The following is a 24,760-nucleotide window of genomic DNA, read 5'->3' as shown; positions in this document are numbered from 1 at the left end:
CTGAAGAATTGCCATTAATTTATTATGGGTTAATTAGGAGCTAAGAAAAAATAAATTCCGGTGATCATTTGCTACTACGCATAGCAAAAAAGACGTCCTCCAATTACTTGGAAAAGATCGCAAACCAAATAACTTTATCCGCAGGCAGTGCTTCCACGTAATCTCCATACTTCCTCAAACTGATTGGAGTCAGGCTAATAATTGCAGATCCATTACTTCAGGATGGATTTCATGTCTCGAAAGCAGGTTCTACACAGTAAAAGTTCTTATGACAATCATCATTAACGGTGGCTCTGTCAACAATTCTGGGGGCCGTTTCACTTTCAAGACGGAGATACTTATATACAGATTTGCGTGTACGAGTATATATGCACTGATCTATTTAAAGCTTTTTTTATACAAACTTAGCTGTCGTTGATTATACAATATCAATATCCGAATTCGACCAAGAGAAAACCCTACGTCCGGTGATTGATGTGGCACCGAAAGTTCTTACCGGAGTACTTTCTTGAGTTCCTCAGTATCTTTCCCAGAATTTAGGATGGTGAAACAGATCCGAGCATCTGCATCCAACAAGCAAACACCATTAGTAAACACACCCCCCCCCCCCGTCAAAAGCCACGTCAAATGAGCAATGCTAGAGATATCAAGATTTGTCTAGTAAGAAATGTGAAAATCTGTCAATACCTGTATAAGATTATATGACGGGCATAACTAAAAAATTTAGCATGTATGTCCATTTGAGCAATTAACTAGAAAAATTATCACATGATTTAGCCAAGCAAATTTACTATGGTTCTCAGGGTGCGCTTGGGAGAGATTTTGGAGAAATGTAAAGAATGTTAGGTTAAAGGTTTTTTCAAGTAGCGTTTGGGCAATTGTAATTGAAAAGTATATTAGGAAACAAATTTGGTCGAAGTATTATTTGGGAAAAAAACTACAATTGTAAAGGACTTTAGTTATTTGAAAAGAAAAGAAAAAAGTGAAGCTAAAAAATCGATGATGTTCAGGCAAAGGTTTTAGGTGGTGGCCAGATACTTGGTGAGCCATATCTAGCATTGGCGATCTTACTTGAGGTCACATATGACCTCGGTGAGGGCCGCCTAAGTTCACACGACCCTAGGCAAAAGGTCGAGTGATATTATCAATGGTGGCCTAGGTGCGCCACCCTAGTGACCTTGAGTCGATGTTGCACAACCTTAGCTAGCCCTCACGAGGGCTACTAGAGCAAAATCAAGCTCACTAGTGGTCAGATCTGACCTCGTTGTCATCTTGCATGGGTGAGGGTAAAACTAGAATTTTTAAAGTTTAGTGGGGCTAAAGTTGGAAGAAAATAATTTATTACCATTCTTGAAATACTCAAAGCCATTGCTGGGTAGTACATTAGGCTAAGGGACTTTGAAAATGCAAGCTTTTACTCAAAGGTCTTTAAAATTTTGTTGCCAAAGGCCTTAACTTTGGCCTAAAGGCCTTTAAAGGTCCAAAACCGGTCTTTATACTTTTTCAAAAATAATAATTTAAATTTTCCAAGTCTAAATTTGAATAAAAATGTAAATTTTGGTGGGTTTGCTTTTATTTAAATTCAAACAAACAGGCCTTTACACTTTTCAAAATTGACTTCCGAGAACAAGTATCTCTGTAATTTGATTACTTTTTTGTCAAATTAGAACTGAATTTTGATTTGTTTTTTCATCGGCCGAAGTCAGACTCCATACCGGGGCAATTAGCCTGCATTGAGTGTATGTAATTGACCATTTGATGTTTGTGTATGAATAAGACTTTGTTTATTTTGCAGGATATGAATAATATAGAAAATATTTTCCTAAAAAAATCACTTGTATTGCTTGAAATAATTAATTAATGGAAAATGTTTTCATCACCAATAATTATATATGTCTAAATATTTTTGTGAAGGATGTAAATGTTTTTTGTTTCATACATTTTTGTGAGCAATACACACATATTTTTAGGAAGATGTTTTTTGAATCATTTATCTTCCGCAAAACTAAACAGGCCTAACAGACATGCCTCTATATATTTTTCAAATTATTCATTTTAAATCTCTTCTTGCTCCAGGTTAAGTGAACAAATGAATTTTAATTTTGAACAATCTGTGATGCTGAACATACTTCTCTTAGGACTCGTTCGATATAACTGAAAAATAAATGCTGAAAATTTGACACTAAATCTTAAGTGTTGACAAATCTAAATGCTGAAAATAGAAATTAAAAGTTGTTTGATAATATATGAATATTATGATGTTCTTACCATACATGGAATTGTGATCGTAATTCATATATTGTAGCGATATAAATGATCGGATTCTACTTGCCATCAATAAATTTTTTTGACAAAATGAATTAATTGGTAACCCCTTCCTTACTTAACCCCACGAAGTGATCTTATTACTTAATTGAATCTTTTAAATCATTGTCAGTAATGATTATCGAAACAATCTTATTAAGTTCTGGTGTTTCAACTTTCAACACTTAATTACGTCATCGACAGGCCCTTAGTGCCATGATATAAAATAAAAATCACCTATTGAATAATACATTTGATTTAAATTAAAGGTCTAAGGTATACCGATGGTATATTCCAGATCCTTTCTTCATATTGAGCCTTCGTTTTTTGACAATTCAGTCTTCTTAGACTACATTTATTTCGCAAAAAGTAAATAATTTGGAAAATAGTTTCCTAAAAATAATCATTTGTATGACTCACAAAAAAAGAACAAACAAAAAATATTTTCATCATGTTCAGACATAAATTGTTACCGATAATAAAAACATTTTTTGTCAATTGATTATTTCCACCGATACGAGCATCTTTAGGAAAATAATTTTTAGATCATTTATTTTTCACAAAATAAAGGGAGCCTTAGGGAACGAAAGAGGCAAGCCTATGATGGTGAAAAGTTCGATTACTTCTGTTGTCTAGTTAAATTTTTAAGATATAAATTCTACTCGTATTTTTTATTTAACAAATATGTTCATGTGAAACGAGCTTGTGCTTAATTTTACAAATGCTCCATCGATCCTCCTTGTATTCTGGATTTTGGCTTTGTTTTTCAATATGTATGCTCTATTTTGATTTACTTTGTCATGAAGACTATATACTTCTATATTATTTTGAGTAATGAATATTCTACTTTACAATTGATATTTAAAGACATTTTCAAATTTCAACGCTTCCCATCAGAGCTTCAGCAGCCCCAGAGGAGAGTGGGCCCCAACCGCGGGGGCCCGGGGGGGGGCGCTCTCCCCTGCACGGGCTTCCTCGGCTTTAAACTATGGGCCTATTTGTGGGCCCATTTCTTTACCACTGGACCAAGGCCTTCTCTTCATGTGGGCCTTTCTGGCCTTTGCTCTTGTATGTATCATTATTGGCCCTCTATAGCTTTGTGTGTCTATTCTGTTTTTGGGCCTTTGAATATTGTGTAGTTGACCAATTATGAATATAATCTTCTTTTCCGTAGATGACGGGGCAGGCGAGGGCAGTTAGTGTTAGCAACACCCTTCTAAGCGTTACTAGAAGGGCCTCATGTCCTCTACGGAATGTTTGGCTGGAGTCATAAATAATTTGTATAGTTTGTGACCCAAAATTTTTAGGTTGGTGAGCCTGTTTTTGTAGGTTCAATAAAGCGTTAGCAATCAGCCATGAAGTCTCTCCATACGATATATGTTAGAACTAGATAATGTGGTATGATCCATTCGGTGGTTCACTCAAGACATAAACTTACCACCAAATCAACCACCTAGTGGCCGATGAAATTAAACCTAGATTGTTAAAAAAATGACTTAGGACATTTCAGTGCAGTGATTTCAAAGTCAATCTCAGCCAACTTCTAGTCAAAACAAGGTTATATAACCTAATTTCCAAGCATTTCTTTATATCTCCTTCGAGATTAAGCTCCTGCCAGCTACTTGAATCGAAATTTCAATGCTTTTGTTTGGGAAAATGAGTAGAGGAAAACCAAAAGGAGGGACCAGCGTCTGATAAACCGATTCATTACCTTTGCTTTGCATCAGACAACCCAAGCTATAAATGTCATACAACGTCCTCTTTACACGGATTGGTCTGTGACTGTACAAGAAGGGAGAAACTTTTCAATGCAAATGCTGAGAAGATTTCAATAAGCTTTGCATTTGGGAAATCTCGTCAAACTATGGAAAACGAATTCCATTTGAGGGTTCAGTCTCAAGACACGACATAATGAGAGGCTGCTATAACTCATGATTTGCGTCATGAAACCGATACATCTCCCGAACTCTTATTACCATCTATGACCAGTCTTGTTTTGCGAGTTCTGGCATGCGGCTTAAAATTTACACAAGCAGCATGCCTCGAGAATAATATCGGGGCCTTTCGGATCAGTCACCACTATTTCCTTTTTGATTTCTTTTCCTAATTTAATGATATGACTATGTGGACAGAAGGAAAAAAAAATGGAGAATTACCTCCTACTCTTAACTTGAGGACTTCTTCCACCACAACCGAAGAAATTTCCTGCCGTGTCTTGGACGATGCTGATTCCGAAAGCAGGGTAACTGTTGCATCATCTGTGTCGTCTTGTGGTGATTTCGACTCAACAAAATGACCAATTTGATTATCATCTGAGGGCAATCCTTCTTTTGCTTCAAATTTGACCCATTTCTTATCTCTCGCATGAATCAACAAAGAGTATAATAACCCACCAAATAACAATTCTGCTCACCGATGATGTCTTTGTAGAAGCCATGCACATGACAAGCACGAGCCGCAGGGATGGAGGCACATACCCAAGTGTGGATCAAGATCAAGAAGTTATCGAAATTTTTTCTTTAAGAATTTATTTGATTTAGGGAACAAATTCAATTTCTTCATCATATGATTCAATAAAATATTTTGAGTCTATGTCGAATTGGTAGATAATCTCAATCAAATGAATTTCGTTTTAATGGGAGTCAATTTATTAATTAATTAGGGTTAGCATTGAAACAATTCATTGCATTGATATTTATCAAATCTAATTTTGACCCTATACTATACTATCTAGGTAGGTCAAATTTTTCGTTACTAAATGAACCACACTAGCCATTTAGAGTCTACTACATAGATTTTTATAAATAAAATCTATAGATAGAAATATCTATATAATATATATAGACAGATCCTATATGCATAATAGGAACTGCAAACAGTGTATTCGATAAAAGCCCAATTTCTTAAACCTGAAACAGGTTCTAATTTAATAAATTTTAAGATTTGATTATATTTTATATAAATTTAAAATTCAATTACATTTCATAACAAGTTTTAAGACTTCCCATAAATATATCTCGTAATTTTACATATAAACCGTTATGTATTTTGAAAAATATCAAAGAATGTACAAATTATGGGAGTCGCAAGATTTAGGAAAGAAAAAAGAAAGGGAAAGTTAAAAAGTCACGTGGAGGGACCACAAATCGGCAGGGGCCCCGATGTGGATGAATAGGTAAAGGGTCTTTCATCGTTATCTTCGACGGCAGCACACCAATCCGACAGCAGAAGGACGAAGGAGGGCCCCACCCGCGTGATCACATTCAACCCAAACCTCACGAAGTCGCCACGTAGAGCCCGCCTTTGCCCAACCGACCACCATACACCCGACGACACGTGTGGTTTCAGGATCTCTCTCTCTCTCTCTCTCTTTTGAGCGTCACTGGCAACGTGGAAGAGATGACGGATGTCCCCAGCTTGGCGCATGTTCAGACTTAAGAATATATTTACAAATACTGTATATCCCCTTTTTTTTTTTTTTTTGAACATAAACCCTCATTGCATTAAGATGGATAGCACGTACAACCCGCGGCAAGAGCGTCCGCGCAAAGCAAGTTCAAGAGGGCAGGGGGGGGATGATGGGCCCAATTACAAGAGAGAGAATTAAGAATATGGGCCTTACAAGCCCAGTCAGCGACAGAGTTCGCTTGTCTGCGGCAGAACCCTAGAGTAAGATTGGGAAATAGGGTTACGAGGAAAGCAGCTTCGGCGAAAAGGGGGCGATCCTGCCATGGCGGCTTGGAATGAGAAATCAAGGTTTCGACCATGGAGAGATTGTCGATTCGACCTCGATCCTTGCCGTCGAAGGCCTTGATGCGTAAGATGGCGAAGCGATAGAGATAAAGCTTGGATCTCAACCCGAAGAGCAGAGGCTGCCGCAACTCCTACCGAAAACCCATCGGTAAGTCGGCCTTGATGGTCTCTACAAATACAAGCAATTGTTCCGGTGTTGCTACCTTGATGATAAGAGCCATCGACGTTAACTTTCAAAATCCCGGGATCTGGAGGACGCCATAGGTGGGATCTATTGGTGACAGCTGTTTACGATGCGGGTTAGTGGGGAAGATACCCGATCCGCTTGGACGCCAGTCAGTGCTTGGTCTACTACCTGATCTGGATTAGGAGTTGATCCGCGGAAGACGAAGGCATTCCGAGCCTTCCAGATCTGCCACAGGAGATGAGAGAGTAAGGCCAGCCGAGGTAATCGAGGCTCTGTCTCGATCATAGAGGAGATCCATGAATCCAGACGATGGATGTGGGTGGGATCAATCGAGACACGAATGCAGGGATGTGTCCAAACTTCCTGAGTCCATGAGCAAAGTAAGAATAAGTGCTCTAAAGATTCTGGGGACCTGTTTTCACACAAAGAACAGCAAGGGTTGTCTAATATGTGTCTTCTGTGCAGATTCGCTCTCGTAGCCAAGGCGTTGTTGCGATGATAGACCAAAGGAAGGCGCGGATTTTAGGAGCGAGCGGGCATTTTCCGATAGAACTCCATAACCAGGTAGGAATTTGATATGAGGATGATGCGGTTGGGGCTGAGGTGTGTGATTGAGATTGCATAATTGCTTGATATGCAGACTTGACTGTAAATGTGCCATGTTTGGTAGCTGTCCAGATAAGTGCATCTGTGGTGTAAGTTGGTCTGAGTTGTATGCTTGTGATCTGTTGAATGATTGGGATTTCGAAAAACCTGGATAATAATTCAACTCTCCATGAACTGGTAGCAGGGTCAATAAGATCAGCTACTAGTGTAGGTTCTTCGGGAGCTTTAGGTCCAGATAGAATACCCATGGGAAGCCATCTGTCTTGTCTTATGTTGATGCTCTTTCCATTTCCTACTGACCAACTGACATGTGTTTCAATTGAATTTCTTCCACAAAGTAAGCTCTGCCAGCCCCAGGACGGGCGAGAGCCTTTGTTAGCTTGTAAAAATGTAGAAGAAGGGAAATAAAGGCCCTTGAAAAGCTTGCTCCACAAAGATAATGGCTGAGTTAGAAGGCGCCAGGCTTGCTTACCGAGCATGGCATGATTAAAAGTGACTAAATTCCTAAAACCCAATCCTCCCTGATTCTTTCGGTTCTGTAGGTTTCCCCAGCTCTGCCAATGTACACCAGATCTGCTTGTATCGTTGTTCCACCAGAATTTGGCCATTCTTTTTTCAATAGACTTGCATAAAGAGATAGGGATTTTAAATACAGACATTGCATACTGAGGGATAGATTGGATAACTGCCTTTAATAGAACTTCTTTCCCTCCCTTAGAGATCATTTTCTCCTTCCAACCTTCTAGTTTCGATTGAACTCTAGTCAGCAGCCATGAAAACATATCTTTTTTTGATCTTCCCCATTCAGTAGGTATCCCAAGATACTTCCCACAACGATTTAAAACTGGTACCCGTAATTCAGCAGCTAAATTTTCCTGAAGTGCAATAGGACAAGAGGAACTAAAGAAAATTCCTGATTTGTTACGATTAATTTTTTGTCCTGATGCTAAGCAATATTGATTTAGAATGTTAGACAGATTCTGACACTCCAATAAGGTACCATTCAGAAAGAATACTGCATCGTCGGCGAAAAATAGATGCGATAGAGTAGGACATCTAGGGTTCAGCTGGATACCTTTGATAGAGCCCATATGCAGAGCGTTTCTCAGTTGAAGGGATAATAGATTTGCAATGATGATAAACAGGTAGGGGGATAATGGATCTCCCTGCCTTAGGCCACGAGTAGGGTGGAAAGATGGTAACAATTGGCCATTCATTTTAATAGAGAAAGATGGCGTTGAGACGCACCGCATGATTAGATGGACCCAATGAGAGTGAAATCCCAAGCGGAGTAAGTAGTCGCGTAGAAAGTCCCACTCTACACGCCATAGGCTTTCTCGCATATCGACCTTGAGAATAGCCTGAAAATGCCTTTTCCGTTTCCTTGTTACGAGTTGGTGAATGATCTCCCCGTACAACTAGGACATTGTCCTGAATTTGTCTACCAAAGAACAAAGGCGCTCCGCTCTTGATGTCAGATTAGGCAATAAGGGTTTCAATCGGTTAGCAAGCACTTTAGCAAAAATTTTATAGCCAAAGTTGCATAAGCTGATTGGGCGATACTGGTCCAAGCTTTCTGGGTTAGGGGATTTGGGAATTAGAGTAATAGCAAAGGTTGTTGAGAGAGGGGGTAATATTCCATGCTGAAAAAATTGCTGTACAGCTCGTGAACATCCACTTTAATGATCTCCCAATGCGCTCTATAAAACAAGCCATTCAAACCGTCGGTTCCTGGTGCCTTTGACGCACCGAGTTGGAAAGTGGCAGCGCGAACTTCTTCAAGAGTGGGTTGAGCAAGGAGGTCTGCGTTCATATCTGCATTCACTAGCTGAGGACACTGCTCTAATATCTGCTCATAATGTCTAGGCCCTGAAGTAGAGTAAAGCCGATAGTAGTAGGTAGAAATCATTTGTTTTATTTGGTCCGGATCCCTAACCCATTGCTGATTTTCATCTCGTAAGAGAGTGATCTGATTACGTTGACGTCTTTGGAGAGTGGTTGCATGGAAAAATTTAGTGTTTCGGTCGCCCCACTGAAGCCAGTTGATTCTAGAGCGCATTGCCCAATATTGCTCTTCCCTCTGCCATGCTTGGTGAAGTTCTGCTTTAATTCTCTGTTGCTGTGATATGTTTAGAGAAGTAGGAAACTGGTTGGATAAATTGGTCAGCTTGTGTTCTGATTCCAGTGCCTTCTGTCTGTTATGCGAGAAAACCTGGCGACTCCAATTTGATAAAGCAATGGCTACTGCTCGAAGCTTGACCGAGAGAGGGGAGTCCCGTCGCGAGGCTGAGTTCCAGGAAGACTCTATCACGGATTGACAGCCAGGTTCTTGGTTCCAGAAAGCTTCAAAGGTAAAGCATCTCTTTTGACGAGCCAAGGGGGGATTTGTATGAATAACTAGTGGACTATGATCGGAACCAACTGCAGGTAGAGCTATCACTTGAGCTCTGGGGTAGGAGATACGCCATTCAGCAGTGCAAACAGCACGATCCAAACGCTCCTTCACCAAAGCTTCAGCCTCTCTGTTATTGGACCATGTATAGGCACAGCCATGGGAGGGAAGATCCATCAAACTGCAATCATTGAGAACTTCTCTGAAAGAAGATAGCCGATAAGAGTCCGCTGGTCGAGAGCCTACTTTTTCCCATCGGTGCAAAATCTCATTAAAGTCGCCGAAGCATAACCAAGGTAAGGCATTAAGATTACTAATATGACGCATAGTTTGCCAAAAAATCTGACGATCATGGTAAACTGCAGGAGCATGAATGCAAGAGATCCGCATGGATCCGGACTCGAGATGTCAAGGCGGGTAAAGTCCAAGAGATGCGGAGAGGAGGAGAAGTCGACGAGAGAACCCCGCATGCCAAAAAAGAGCTAAGCCACCAGAGGAACCAACAGGGGTGACTAGTCTGTGATGCAAAAAACCAGAGGATCGTTTCAACCGGAGGAGAAGAGCATCGACATTCTTCGTCTCCATCAAAAAACACAGGTCAGGCTTTTCTTTAGCCAAGAGGGCTTTTAAAGATAGGACTGTCAGGGAATTGCCCAAACCCTGACAGTTCCATCCTATGATCTTCATCTTTGGTTTGGTGACTGTTTAGGGCCAGCCACCGTCGCCCGAAGAGTTACTTCTGACGCCTCCATAATTGGCGCATCCAACAATAGGGAATCATCATAAGCCCCTGGATATCCTCCTGGTAAGTCATAGGGATTATAGCGCTTTGGTTTCTTCGCGGGACTTATCTTACTTACTGGTCGAGTACTGAGGCTTTTTCTTACCTGGTTGGGTGAAGTTGGCAATTGCACTCCTTTCATCTTTGCTGTAGCTGGGATTAAAGCTGTTGTTAAGGTATGTGGTTCGGATATAGGTATGGTAGATGTAGCAGTTAGTGGCTGTGTAGAGATGGGAGCAATAACTTGTGACTGAGATGTTGATACAGGGATTGGTGGTAGAAGAAGAGGAAGAGTGCGGATCTCAGATGGAGGAGTTTCGGGTATAGTTTCTTCTCTGTCCTCATCCAACTTTGGTTGGCCATAATAACACTGCCAATAAGGACTATACTTCTGAACTTCGGCTTTTAACCAGGTACCGTAAGGGGTAGAGTCAGGTTCCGTGGTCATTTTCTCCTCAAAAGGGGTAGATGGACAAGAATCAGTATAGTGTCCTAGTCGTCCGCAAGAATAGCAATAATGAGGTAATCTTTCGTACCGAAAATCCAGCCACAGGGTTCGATTAGTGAGTTTGATTAGTCGACCTACTTGTAATGGGGCAGATAAATCTAACTCAACACGAGCTCGACAGGCTTTCAGAGTGGAACCAGAAGCGAACTCAGATTTTACTTGCAATACAGTGCCGACCTTGCTCACAGCCTTGCGGATCATTTCAGCAGTACAACATTCCAAAGGTAACCCAATAACCTGGACCCAGAATGCACAGGTAGTAAAGTCGTAGCAGTGTAGAGGGGTAGTGGCTAGCCATGGTTTGAAGTTGATGAGATGTCCCGAAAATTGCCAAGGTCCGGTATCAAGAATCCGCCGTTTGTCACCGGGTTTTAAATTTGGCTAAATAAATTCCGGTTTCTCTCGAATGATTTCAGCTTGGTCCAAACGCCAGGCACGCTTCAAGACTGACTGAAAAGCTTGGAAATTAAAGGAAGGGTTTGAGTGAACTTTACCAACCAACAGTAGCTTGCATTCCTCTAGTGCAGCAGGTGAGGGTTCAACTCGCAATTCTTCGATTTCTTTTTCTGTAGATAAGCGGCCCAGTTTTTGACAAATTGCTGCAATCCGTGATGCATCAGGATCATCGTCAGTAGCCATGGACGAAAGAAATGGACAGCTTAACAGAAGAATGTCGAAGTCATCAGAATCATCGACATGCAGATGGAGAAAAAGGAGGAAGGTTAAGGGAGGGAAGAAAAGACTGGAATGAGAGAAAAGTGGGCAAAAGTAAAGCGAGGAGGGGTTACTGATCCAGTTCTGTGGAAGAGGGAAGGAAGACAAAAGTGGGAAGGGTTGCCATTCGCATAACCAGAAAATCGTGCGAAGAAAACTGAGGGGAAAGGAAGAGGACGAAGAAGAAATGCAAAGAAAGCTCGACAAGACGAGAGAAAGCTCGACAAGACGAGAGAAGAAGAACTTACTGTATATCCCCTTTAGATTCCCATATCCCTTCGAATTAAATTGTGCACGTCCTTAATTAATTGTAATTGATTGTAATTACTATTATAATATTCTATTACTTTTCTTTTTCCCATTATTTTCATCATGGAAGTAAAGCTGGATTTTGTTTGCCCCTCTCGTGTGTACGTCCACCCCGTTATTCAAATTTTACTTGCCATTCCGATTCTGTCATCACTCCACAAGGGATCACATGCTCATTATATACATATGGTTTCCCGCCACCTGCAAATGAGATTTTGTGAAACTTCTAAAAAACTAACATAATAGATTTTACTGGTATATTTGTAACAAATTTACCTTAAATTATTTTTTTTTACCATGAAAAACCTCAAACTGGTACACCTATGACAAATTTACCCCAACTGACCATAAAAATCATAAACCTGGTACATTTATGACAAATTTACCTCAAACTAATTTATTCGACTGCAAAAAACTCAAAACTAATAAATTTATGACAAATATGCCATTCGCTAAATTGGATTAATATCACAAAAATCACAAAAATTATAAACCGTGACAAACGGATTGTAAATCCCAAATTGATATACTTGGTCGATTGTCACGTGTCATTTAACTTAATAATTTGACAATAAAATTTAACAAAAATTAATAGAGGGTAAATTTGTCACAAAGTGTATCGCTTATGGTAAATTTGTCAAAGGTATACCAGTTTGGGGTTTTTGATGGTCAAAAAAATAATTTAGGGTAAATTTATCACATGTGTACCAGTTTGGGGTTTTTAGGGTATTAACCCTAGATTTTAATATTAAATCATGTATTAATTTAACAATTTGAGTTTTTTGAACAATTAACCTACGCTTGAGGAAAAGTGTTAAAGTATTTAAGTATCAAATAATGTTTTTATTTAGCTGCTTATAATTTTAGAGTAATTAACAGTGATTTGGACTTGCTCTCTCCGTGATTGTGTAAATTGCCCACGAACAGCCCAGGATCCAAGTCATAACCATCATGATTGACGTTTATCTTACAATTTGAAGTAAGATAAAAAAAAAAATTAATTTTATGTCTGCCCCTATTTCTTTAATCCCCGGTTTAATTTTATGTCTTTATTTCCCCACCCTAAATGTCTTTGAAAAATAATCTCAATTTCCAATCTTGCCATTTCTACATTTCGAAAAAAATTACGGGACATGGCAATTTGGAAACCCGGAGGTGATGTCAACGTTCTGCTAAAATTCTTCCGGCGCCAATCATAATTTCTGCTTACAAGAAAAATTAATTAATGAGACGATTCACACGATCGGATTTAACGAAGGTGTGCTTTCTGGTGGACCAAAATTTGGACCACTGTCTTCCCTTGTTTTCTTTCTCCTCGTCAGAGTCCGGTCCCAATCCTCTTATGTTTTAACATACGACTGTCGCATGACGCGGATGTTTTGCCACCAGCATCACCCGACATCCAGTCCCCATCCTTATGTTTTAACATACGACTGTCGCATGACGCGTATGTTTTGCTACCAGCATCACCCGACATCCACCAGTCAAACGTGCAGTTTGTTCATTCATTTATGTGGTTTGGGTTATAGAGCAAAAATTCGTGGGAGCATCTGGTACAAGCATATCCAGAAGTATCTTTACATATGTCGCGGTGAAATAAGGCTGGAGTTCATGGATGTTTGTAATTCGAATCTAATATGAGAGAATGAAATTGTGAAAAAATCAACAAGGAATGATAGAGGATGCGGGAGGTTTACATGATTTGGTGTGGATGTTGATACTTTCTTCACTGGGAGAGCCAGCCATAATGAATTGACTAATTTATCGAGGAATGGTAGAGTTACGATTGAACGGCTTGTAAACTACTTTTGTGTGGTTACCAAACGATCAAAAGCAAAACTTACCTCTTGAATTATAAGTATGCCATGAACCCACATTGAGATCGACTTTACCAAGATATCTTGCACATGAAGTGGAGTCCAATTTGGACTTGGAAATGCCGCAAAGTCCAAGCGTCCTAGAAATCCTGTACTTTCCTATTTGGAATTTCACATGCTTGAATTCAGATCAGATCTTGTAGATCCGGTTACAACCTCAAGATAAATATTAACAGATACTTTGCTTATAAAACTTAAAGTTTTATTTGGGAGAAAGGAGAGGGATATAAATAAAATGGGACTAGAACTATCACCTAGAGTGGGGTGAATAAGTGATTGAGTGGAATTTGCAAATGAACAACATTTGAAGATAAATTGTGCAGTGATAAGATCTTACCGTGTGTAATAAACTATCAAATGAAATAAATGAGAGACTAAGGGATAAAGATAATTGCACATAACAATTATAGTGGTTCTACTTATGATAGGCCTACATCCACTCTCCCGCTCTAAGAGCCTACTGATAGCTAGATTTTATTTGCTTCTCTTGCATATAGGTCCACCCGGTTAGTCACATTTCACTTGCCATATCTATTCGCCATTGCTTGACATGGCATTCACATGATCATTATATACATGTGGCCTCTCACCACCCGTAAGTGAGATTTTATGAAACTTCTAAAAATTTAACCTGGTGGATTTTAATATTAAATCACGCATTAATTTAATAGTTTAAGTTTTTTGAACAATTAACCTACATTTGAGGAGAAGTGTTAAAGTATTTAAGAATCAAATAATGTTTTATCTAGCAGCTTAGACTTTTGGAACAATTGACAATGGTTTCAACTCACTCTCTGTGTTTGTGTAAACCGCCCACTAATAGCCCAAGATCAAAGTCCTAACCATCATGACAGACGTTTTATCAAGGAAAGTGTCAAAAAAGTCCTAAACCTACTGTATTGGTGACAATTTAACTCTAAATCTTTTAATAGTGCCAATTTAGTCATAAATTTTTGATTTGGTTCATTCAAGCTAATTTTGGTTGGATTTTACTAACGTGGATGCCAATAGGCTTAAGTGGCATGCATCCACATAAAAAGAATGAGGAATAAAGGAACAAAGGAAATTAAAAATATATGAAAAATCAAAAATAAAAAAAAATTTAAAAAAAATTATTAAAAATTGTTCACGTCAGCGTTAACCATGCCATGTAAGCTGACTGGCATCCACGTCAACATAATCATGCCAAAATTAGCTAAAAAGACTAAACTGACACTAGATCAAAAGATTTATGACTGAATTTGCATCAAATCAAAAGGTTTGGAACTAAATTTACACCAATGAAAGGTTTATGACTAAATTTGCATCAATACAATATGTTTAGGACCTTTTTGACACTTTTCCTGACGTGTATCTTACAATTAGAGGTAAGATAGAAACAATTTAATTTTATGTCTGTCCCTATTTCTTTAATCTCCCATTTTAATTTCATGTCCTTATTTCCCCACCCTAAGATCTTTCCGGAAAAATAATCTCAATTTACGATCTTGCATTTAGACATGTCGGCAAAATTACGGGACATGGCAGTTTGGAAACCCGGAGTTGAAGTCAACGTGCTGCTAAAATTCTTCCGGCGCCAATTATAATTTCTGCTTAAAAGGAAAATTAATTAATTAGAGGGAAGATGATTAAAGAAAAATTCGTCGGTCATTGATGACCGATCCCAGGCGCCTTATTTTAGGTCCCCTTTTTTCAGCAAATCGTTTATAATGGTACACTTGGCAATCACCTAACTTGCTTTTAAATATGTCTTAAGTTAGTCATTGACTTAAAAAGAAGGCGAGAGACTTTCCTGGACCGGGGCTCATGGACTGACTGCAATTAAATTATCGAATCTTGCGGAGCTCAAGTGCAACGTGAAAATTGCATGCTATAATTGATACGGTCTGTGTGGACTCTGGTGGCAATGAAATTTTCCTCCTATAGCCAACTGCTGATTGAACAGAGATTTCTAGCGATTCAGGGAATGAAACATTCCTACATTCCTATACCGTGTCAATGGAGTTGATAAATAAAGTGGTGCTTTGATAGATTCCAGACAAGAGTGGGACTAGAATGAAAGAACCATTTCTCATCTTCAATTTTGTACAGATTCGCATATGTCCCAAAATTCAAACCAAACAATTTAAAGTCTTATTCAAGACTGACATTTCTATATCATGTCAGGGGAGTCAATAAAGTGGTGCTTTGATAAAAACCTTTTTCTCATCTCCTTTTGGGAAGATTCGCATACCTACATTCCTATGTCATGTTAGTGGAGTTAATAAAGTGGGGGCTTTGATAGATTCCAGACAAGGATGGGACTAGAATGAAAGAACCATTTCTCATCTTCAATTTTGTACAGATTCGCATATGTCCCAAAATTCAAACCAAACAATTTAAAATCTTATTCAAGACTGACATAGGGGTGAGCAGCGGTCTAGGGTCGACTCTGGACCGACCCCTGGACCGCCCAACCCTGCCGGTCTTGGTCCGGTTCCCAAGGAGACTGAGTCGGTCCTTGGTCCTGAAATTCCAGAACCAACACTGTGCGGGTTGGTCCTCGGTCCTAAAATTTTTGGGTTGGTCCAACCTAGACCAACCTTGTATATTATATTATATTATTTATAATTCTTTTATATATTCAAACCTAAGTAAAATGTCTGTTAAAAAAAAACCTAAGTAAAATGATGTTAAAGCCGTTGACTCCTCAGGCTCACACTCATGGACATACGGCATCCAAAAGGATTGAAGTTTACGCCGTCAAGGTCTTCACGGCGTCCTCCTCCACAGTCTAGTATGTTCTTTACCGTGAGGACCAAGGAGTCCTCACAGCCACGGACTTGCGACGTCCAAAACGGCGAGGTTTATGCCGTAAATCTTCTCACGGCTTCCTTCCCCAAAGTGTGTTCTCTTCCATTCTGTCTTCTTTGTTCTTCAATTTTGCATATGGTGTTATGAATATTAAAGATAGATGATTACAAGAACTTTCCATCTTGTCCCATATCTCGATGAGCGGTTAGCAGGTACGAAATTTTCATTATTGTGTCATTTTATATTTGCTTAATATGTATTGGTATTTATAGTTTAGTTGCACAATGTTGCATTGTCGATGGATATGTAATTTGAATTTGTAGGTTTGCTTTTTAGGGAATATAAAAAACAAAACGAAAAAAATTATCGATCGATCCCGAGTTGACCTTGGAACCGGACTGAACCCATTGGGTCGGTCCGATCCTTGGTCCCAGGCTCAATAAGGTCGGTCCTCGATCCTAAAAATTGAGGACCGACATTGTACGAGTTAGTTCTAGGGTTAGGGGTGGCCCGGATCAACTCAGACCATGCTCACCCCTAGACTGACTTTTCTATATCATGTCAGGGGAGTCAATAAAGCGGCGCTTTGATAAAAACCTTTTCTCATCTCCTTTTGGGAAGATTCGCATACGTACATTCCTATGTCATGTTAGTGGAGTTAATAAAGTGGGGGCTTTGATAGATTCCAGACAAGGATGGGACTAAATTGAAAGAACCTTGTGTTATCTCCATTTTTGTGCAGATCTGCATATATACATTATATCATGTCAATGGATTTAATTAAATGGGAATTTGATGGATTCCTGACAAAGATGGGACTGAATGGAAAGAACCTTTACACATCTCCAATTTTTGCACATATCTGCGTACCTTTTAGAAATTAGACTAGCAGTTTAGACTCTTGACTTTTAGTTGACGCACAAAGAGTCAAGACAGCAAATAGGGTTTGGTAAATTCCCGAGCTCTCTTCCTTTCTGAATGAAAAATTGTACTTAAATTCTCAAAACTTATCAAGAAAATATAATTGGGTCTTAAATTTTTTAAAAATATAATCAAATCCTAAAATTTATAACAAAAAGTGTATTTGAATTCTAAAGCACAATAGAGTCATATACTTATCAAGTTGATATAATTAAGTCGATTTATTATCTCTGTCCAATTTGCAGGGTGTGTCACCATGAAACAAATGTGCCATTGGGCCTCAGCAAGAAGTGAAAAATGGGGCTCCAAAGAAGTTGCTGGTGAGCAAATTGTTAAAAGATGGGATACATTTATGATGCTTATGACTGTCTAGATATCTAAAATATTCTTCTCGTAAATTTTCTCGAAAAGAAAAAAGAGAGAAAAAGTTCTCACTATCTCACACTTGCTTTTATATAGTCTATTTCCATACAGACGTTAAAGTGAGGGGTTAAAGAAATTAGTGACCAAATGGACAAAGAAAAATGATATGACACTTGCATGTGTCACGGGCCAATCGTTTGGGAACGAAACAGTGTGGCGACTTAGAATTTATTGGTTCATTTTGATCGTTGGGAGGCCTAAGCTAAGCCTTTCTAGGGATCAGTTACTCGGATTGTAGAAGATAAAGTTTTAGAGAGAGAAGCTCTGGAAAAAAAATGAACTTAGATTACTGAAATGACTTGGATGGATATAATGAGAGAGATGGTACATCTTCTTATACTAGTAGCCTTTGGATTGCAATTATTTATCGTCTTTGTATCTCTTGACCTACCAACTATCGCCATTTATGCCGAGAGAAATCTAGACTTCAGCACAATTACCGTCTTGCCTGTCTCTAGGAACATTCCGGAAACCCTAGGCAAAATATAGAAGGTCTTCCTCGATCATGCCAATGATGAGATTTGATAGATTCCTGACAGGGATGGGACTAAATGGAAAGACTTTTTCTCATCTCCATTTTTGCGCATATCTATGTACCTTTTATAATTTAGACTAGCAGTTGTAGACTCTTGACTTTTAGTTGACACATAGAGTCAAGACAACAAATAGGGTTTCAGTTAATTCCCGAGCTCTCTTTCTTTCTGAATGGAAAATTGTACTTAAATTCTCAAAACTTATTAAGAAAATGTAATTGAGTCTTAAAAATTTTTAAAATATAATCAAGTCCTAAAATTTATGACAAAAGTGTATTTGAATTCTAAAGTGCAATCGAGTCCTATATTTATCAAGTCAATACAATTAAGTCCATTCATTATCTCCGTCCAACTTGAAGGGTGTGTCACCATGAAACAAATGTGCCACTGGGTCTCGCCAAAAAGTGAAAAATGGGGCTCCAAAGAAGTAGCTGGTGAGCAAATTGTTAAAAGATGGGATACATTTATGATGCTTCTGACTATCTGGATATCTAAAATATTCTTCTCATAAATTTTCTCGGAAAGGAAAAAAAGAAAAAAAGAAAATCTCACTATCTTGCACTTGCTTGTACATAGTCTATTTCCATATAAATGTCAAAGTGAGGGTTCGAATGGATTGTTTGGATCCTTGGGAGGCCTAACCTAAGCCTTTATAGGGATTGCTCACTCGGATTGTAGAAAGAAAAAGTTTTAGAGAGAGAAGCTCTGGAAGAGAAAGGAAGTTAGATTACTGAAATGGCTTGAATGGATATAATAAGGGGGAGGGCACCTCTTCTTATACTACTGGTCTTCGGATTACAACCATTGATCATCTTTGGATCCGGTGAATGAGATTGTGTTTCTCTTGCCCTACCAACTATCGCCATTATGCCAAAAGAATTCTAGACCTCGGTGCAATTACTGTCTCGCCCGTCTCTGTGAACATTTTGGAAACCCTAGGTGAATATAGAAGGTCTTCCTTGATCATGCACAGTCCCTTAGTCACAGGAATCTCGTGATTGTGGCACATGCATGCGTGCGCGGGTGCTCACAATTTAAATATCCATTATAAAAAGGTGAAGGGAGGTTGCATTGTGAATTAACTCGGTACAGCTTTCTTTATTTTGATTCTTGGGGGCGTTTGAATGGCAAATTCTAGTAAGATGATGATCCGACTGGGCCAACTCAAGTGCCTTTTCCCTCCATTTTCTCCCCCTACATTGTATCCAAGCCTCCTTAACAAGAGAGCATCACAATTCCTACTGCAATTCCCTCCCATCTCTTTGCCCTCTTTGTTTCCGCTCCACTTCTCTTCTCTGAAACATAGCCCCACAGCCAGACCACAACTCTTCTTGACCCCTTCCTCCATCCCTCGTTGCACTCATGATACCTTCATCAGTTATAAACAAGCTGACACGCGCAACTTCGTGAGCCATCTTTGTGTTGCTCTCGAGCAGAACAAGATAATGGCCTTTGTCGACCTCACTCTGGAAAGAGGACTAGAGATTGGACCAGCAATCAATGAAGCAATTGAGCAGTCGAGGAGTGCAATTGTTGTCATCTCTCAGACCTACGCCTCATCACCGTGGTGCCTGGAGGAGCTGGTTAAGATCCTCGAGTGCACGGAAAAGAAAGGCCAGCTGGTGTTCGTCATTTTTGTGGATGTCGACCCCAAAGAGATGCGTGAGCAATCTGGACCATTCAAGCGGATTGGCCAAAGTGAGAAGGGTTTCAGGCAGGAAAATGCCGACAAGGTCCGGAGGTGGAGAGACGCTCTCCGAAAAGCCGGCAATCTCACTGGTTGGTCTCTTGGAAGCAGGTACTGACTCTCTCTTTTCTTTTAGTGTTTGCTTGAAAGGATTTCTAAAGTAAGTCGCTTATTTTGTCCAAGAAACAACAGAACTTGCTTTTAAAGCCCAATCGTTTGGTCTTGGGGCAGTAGGAATAATTGGAAATGTTTGAACCTTTTTACTGGGAATTGACCTTTCCTAGAACAGGACTCCGACTTCATTGTTTGGCTTATCAAAGAGATTTAACATTGACACTCCAGTATCTTTTCAAATACATTTTCGAATTGCAAGAAAAAAGAAATGACGTTTTGTGATTGTTAAAGTGGCACTCCTTGACACTGGTCTGTTATCTTCTACAAAGAAACCTTTTCTTTTAGCGTTTATCATATTTTACCCTCGAAGCATATGATTCAGCATATGCAGGTTTCCCCCACAGCAAATGAGAAGTGTTCAGCTGAATAAAACGATAGATAACCTTCTGTGAAACGGTAAAGGAGAAGAGAGAAAAAAATGATGGATGTCCCTTATTACCAGTTTTAACCCTCGTTTCATATTTTATATTTTATAACTAAACAAGCAAGTTTATTCTCCTCACTTCTTCCCTCAAGCTTAAAGAAATCTCTAGCGAACAAGGATTTTTGCCATTGACAATTTCCTTCATGAATCATATCCCTCACTTATTGTGTCCCATTGTTGAAAAGATACATCCAAATCATATCAGCTTCTTTTTCTATTGGAAGTTATCAGAAGTCCCATGCTTGCTTTTCGTTAATATTAAGGAAAATGAAAATGGGCAAGTCCAGACACCTTACACGGCCAATGCAGGCTAAACCCTAGCAGTGATGCAACCCTTCCCTTCACCACCAAAACTCTCCACTATGGAATGATATATCTGTCAAACGCAAAAACGTAAAGAAAAAGAACTTCTTGTCAATCATTGTATTGTTTGGACCGCGGTACCTAGCTAGGGTTTGAAAGAAGTTCAGCCTCTATTCTCTCTCTCTCTCTCTCTCTCTCTCTCTCCCCCCTCAACTTTCTATATTATTTCCTTTTTTGGCCTAGAAAATTTCTATAGTAGAAATCCTTCTTCGGTAAGCATAAAGAATGTTTTTCATGGACTTATTTCTATCCTCTATTTTTAATCTGTTGCTTAAACAATTAGCCAAAAGATTTTCTCTTGTTTGTTACGTATGCATAACATTTTGTACATACATGCATAACCAAGAATTGCTGACTTTGGAATATTGACCTCAAATTTCGCACAGTTTTGTTTTCAAGGGCAATGCATGCAAATTTTTTCTTGTATATCAATATGATTATGCGCTGTGAAGATTTACTTATCAAAAACTTTATTCATTTTCCAAAACTAATCCAGACATAATGAATAAAAAATAAAATGCGTTTCATTAAACTTTTCATAATTAAGTCAATTGCCAGTGCTTCGTCCATCACTACTTGTTCAAAACGCACAAAAAGAAGAAATTCTGCTGCTCCCATTTTCAGATCATTCTGCTGATTATAATACTAGAGTACAAGCCTAATAGATCCATCCTATGCACGGAGAAAAGGCTCATGATATAGATTAATGAAAATAACTGGAAGTATAGTTGATTGTTACATATTATATATTGACTTATCCAGAATTTAGTTAAACATAAAGATGAAATTCGCATTGGTGTATGGTTCTCAGATGTCCAGCCATTGCATATATTTTTTTTTCCGCAGTGGCTATACTAAATCTCACGAAAAGTGGTTATCATTTTGTGTTTCGTATATTGACATATTTTAGAATTATGAAGTAGTCATTGGAGAGTTTCCTCATGAAGAGTTACAATTAATGGAAAAACATTGGATTTGCCTAACTTTCAAATAGTTATAGGATGATCTTCAATATATAAAATAATTCAACAGATAAAATCATGACACTTAAGTCGAATTTTAACTGACGTTAACATAACATTGAACTAAAACTTTTCATCAACCACGTGGGTCATGATTAAAGCTCTTAATTTCGAATGGCATATTTTTATTGTCGACCCTTGTAAAAATGGGATGTCTGATTAATATGCTTTATGTTTTAAATATTTTAGTCTCATAATTAACATGAATTTTTCTCGAAGTGTATGGCAAAAATTTTGAAAAAAAGCGTGACATTTGCAAACTAGAGATATTTATCATTTCCAATCAACTGAAAAGTAGCAGAAAAGGGTTTTCTTTCACCCAAAAATAAGAACAAGAAAGAAAAAAAGGAAATCAAAACATGAAAGAGAAGGAGACGTGCCACTATTTGGAGAGCACATGTCAACCTCTCACATGCCACTATTTTCTGTTATGCCAGATTGGATACTGGATAGTAATTAGATTAGATGGACGATACACCAGTTCGAGAATATAATCTTATTGATATCTTCATTTTTTATGAGCATAAATAACCAGTCACACCTTTAGTTGTTAACAATTTGCAGACTTGAAGCTGACTTCATCCAATTCATTGTGGAGAAAATCTCAAGAAGACTAAGCTGCTCACACAAAGACCTATTTGCTTTCCATCCAGTTGGGTTAGATTCTCAAGTACAAGCCTTGTGCTCCTTACTCCAATTAACAGTTGAGAAGGTCCGAATCGTGGGGATTTCCGGCGCTAGGGGAATAGGAAGGACTACACTTGCGAGAGCTCTATACTACCGAATTGCAAATCAATTTGATCGAAGTTGCTTTCTCGCAAATGTGAAGGATATATCAAGCCAAGAGGGCCTCCTCAAAATGCAGGAGACCCTTTTGGTGACCTTCTCGGCAATGGAGATTCGGAGATTTGCAACGATATATATGAAGTAATGAACTTGATGAGGAGCAAACTTCCCAACAAGAGGCTTCTATTGGTATTTGATGATGTTGAAGGGTTGTCAGAGTCACTGAGCCACCTGATTGAGTCAATGAACTTTGCCTTGGGGAGTAGAGTCATTTTGATCCCTCGACATGAAGAAACTTTAATTGGTCTATGTAGAGATATCTATGAGGTAAGAGTGCTGAATGATGATCAAGCTCTTGAGCTTTTTAGTTGGAATGCATTCCTAGAAATGTATCCAAAAATTGACTATAGGATGCTCTCAAATTGCTTCGTGAGTTTTTCTAAAGGCCTTCCTTTGGTGCTAACTGTGATGGGTTCTTTCTTTAGAGGCAAAAGCATCACAGAATGGCAAAGAGCTTTTGATCGATTGAAAGAAATCCCTCATGGAAAGGTTCATGACATACTGAGGATTGTTATCGATGGCTCAGAGGCCAATGAGAGAACGATTTTTCTTGACATTGCATGTTTTCTAAATGGATATGACAAAAAAGTGATCATCAAGTCCCTAGACCAATGCAATGTCTATGTCACTAGTGGGATTGATATTCTAGCTCAAAATTCACTCATATACATTGATGAAGATAACAAAATATGGATGCATGATTTGCTTCAAGAAATGGGTAGACGAATCGTGATTCAAGAGTGCCCTGAAAACCCCAGCAAGCGAAGCCAAATTTGGCATCATGAGGATGCTCTACGAGTGGTTAGTCAAAACTCGGTAAGAGTTTGTGCATGTTTCGAAAACAAAAGTTGGTTTGAGCACCCACGTGTATCTTCTTCTTGTGGACTCGCATTTACATGTGGTGTAAAAAACTTTAGATTGCATAATTAGGTGAGACAAAAATGCAATTTTTATTTTTTCCTATTAGGGTTTACTCTCGTTACTTCGTGCTTTGCTAATTTTCTTCTTAAACTAACAGTGTTTATTATTGAACTGATTATTGAATAACCTAACATAAAACCCTCTCATTTATTATTTCATCTTGAGATGAATGTATCTTCATTTAGAAACCGCTAGCGTTATAATGGTTTTTGACTAGCACGATTTTAAAACAAATTCATACATTATTCTTAAAGTTAAGACTTGTTATTTCCTGGAAGGGTTTAGATTTCTGCTTATTTTCAAGTGCTTCCAATGCATGACACTTATTATCTTGCTCAAACAGGGAACAAATGCCATTGAAGGTATTAAACTAGACAAGGTTGATGTAGAAGACTTGATCTCGAATGCAGACTCGTTCAAAAAGATGAAGAAACTCAGGCTATTCATGGTAGCTGATCTTACTCCTCATTGTGGACCGGCCGGACATCTATCGGAAAAGTTGTGGGAGTGTTTCGCACGGAACAACAATAATACGTTGGCGTGTTGGGAGGCTCTGGTGAAGCAAGTTTCAAAGTTTTGGTTTCGCGGAGCCTGAAGAGCAAGATCAACGGATGCGCGAGGGGCAATGTAGGACTAACCTCTAAGCAAAACAGACTCTCCCCCAACGGATCTTTGTTGGACTATCTCGCTAAAAAGTTTTGCACATCTACTTTATTAATAATACCCCTCCCCCTCTCCACCCCTCTTTCCCCCCCCCGCCCCCTCCCCAACCAACCCCCACCTCTCTCTTTCTCTCTCTCTCTCTCTCTCTCTCTCTCTCTCTCTCTCATATTATACTTTTCAACTTTATAATTTCATTACTGTTGGACATGAAATCCGACATGAAATCCGCCCAAATCCAGTATTGAAAGATAGTCGAAGCATGACATAAATTACATATTGTTGTGAACCTCATGAGGTGAAATTCTGAGAGTTTGACAGATTGCTAAGCGGATACAAACAATTCCCCTTGCGTAGCATGTGTCCTACCAAGTCCTACTGATTGCAACTTGGTTTTTCTTATTTAATCATTCCTAATATTGAACTTAAGATTCGCCACTAATCTATTATAGGTTGATTAAGAGATAAGAGAACATAATTATAAGGTGTGATTTTCTATATGCAGAGATGAACACAATCAGAAATGCAAATATGAATAATAAAAATGTAAAATTATAAGGTG

General features: G+C 38.8%; 1 protein-coding gene across 1 annotated transcript; it reads left to right on the top strand.

Moving 5' to 3' along the window:
* The first annotated feature begins 19,546 nt into the window (after positions 1-19,546).
* Positions 19,547-24,133, top strand: LOC120295994 (disease resistance protein RUN1-like). The gene is made up of 3 exons (XM_039317639.1): positions 19,547-19,880; positions 22,601-23,433; positions 23,882-24,133. Exons 1-3 carry the CDS (start codon positions 19,547-19,549, stop codon positions 24,131-24,133), a joined length of 1,419 nt encoding a protein of 472 aa, XP_039173573.1.
* Positions 24,134-24,760: the final 627 nt, after the last annotated feature.

Source organism: Eucalyptus grandis, chromosome 7, assembly GCF_016545825.1.
Source record: "Eucalyptus grandis isolate ANBG69807.140 chromosome 7, ASM1654582v1, whole genome shotgun sequence".
In the NCBI taxonomy this organism is placed as follows: domain Eukaryota; kingdom Viridiplantae; phylum Streptophyta; class Magnoliopsida; order Myrtales; family Myrtaceae; genus Eucalyptus; species Eucalyptus grandis.
Note: the sequence above shows the minus strand (reverse complement) of the source record. Positions and strands in the feature narration are given on the sequence as shown.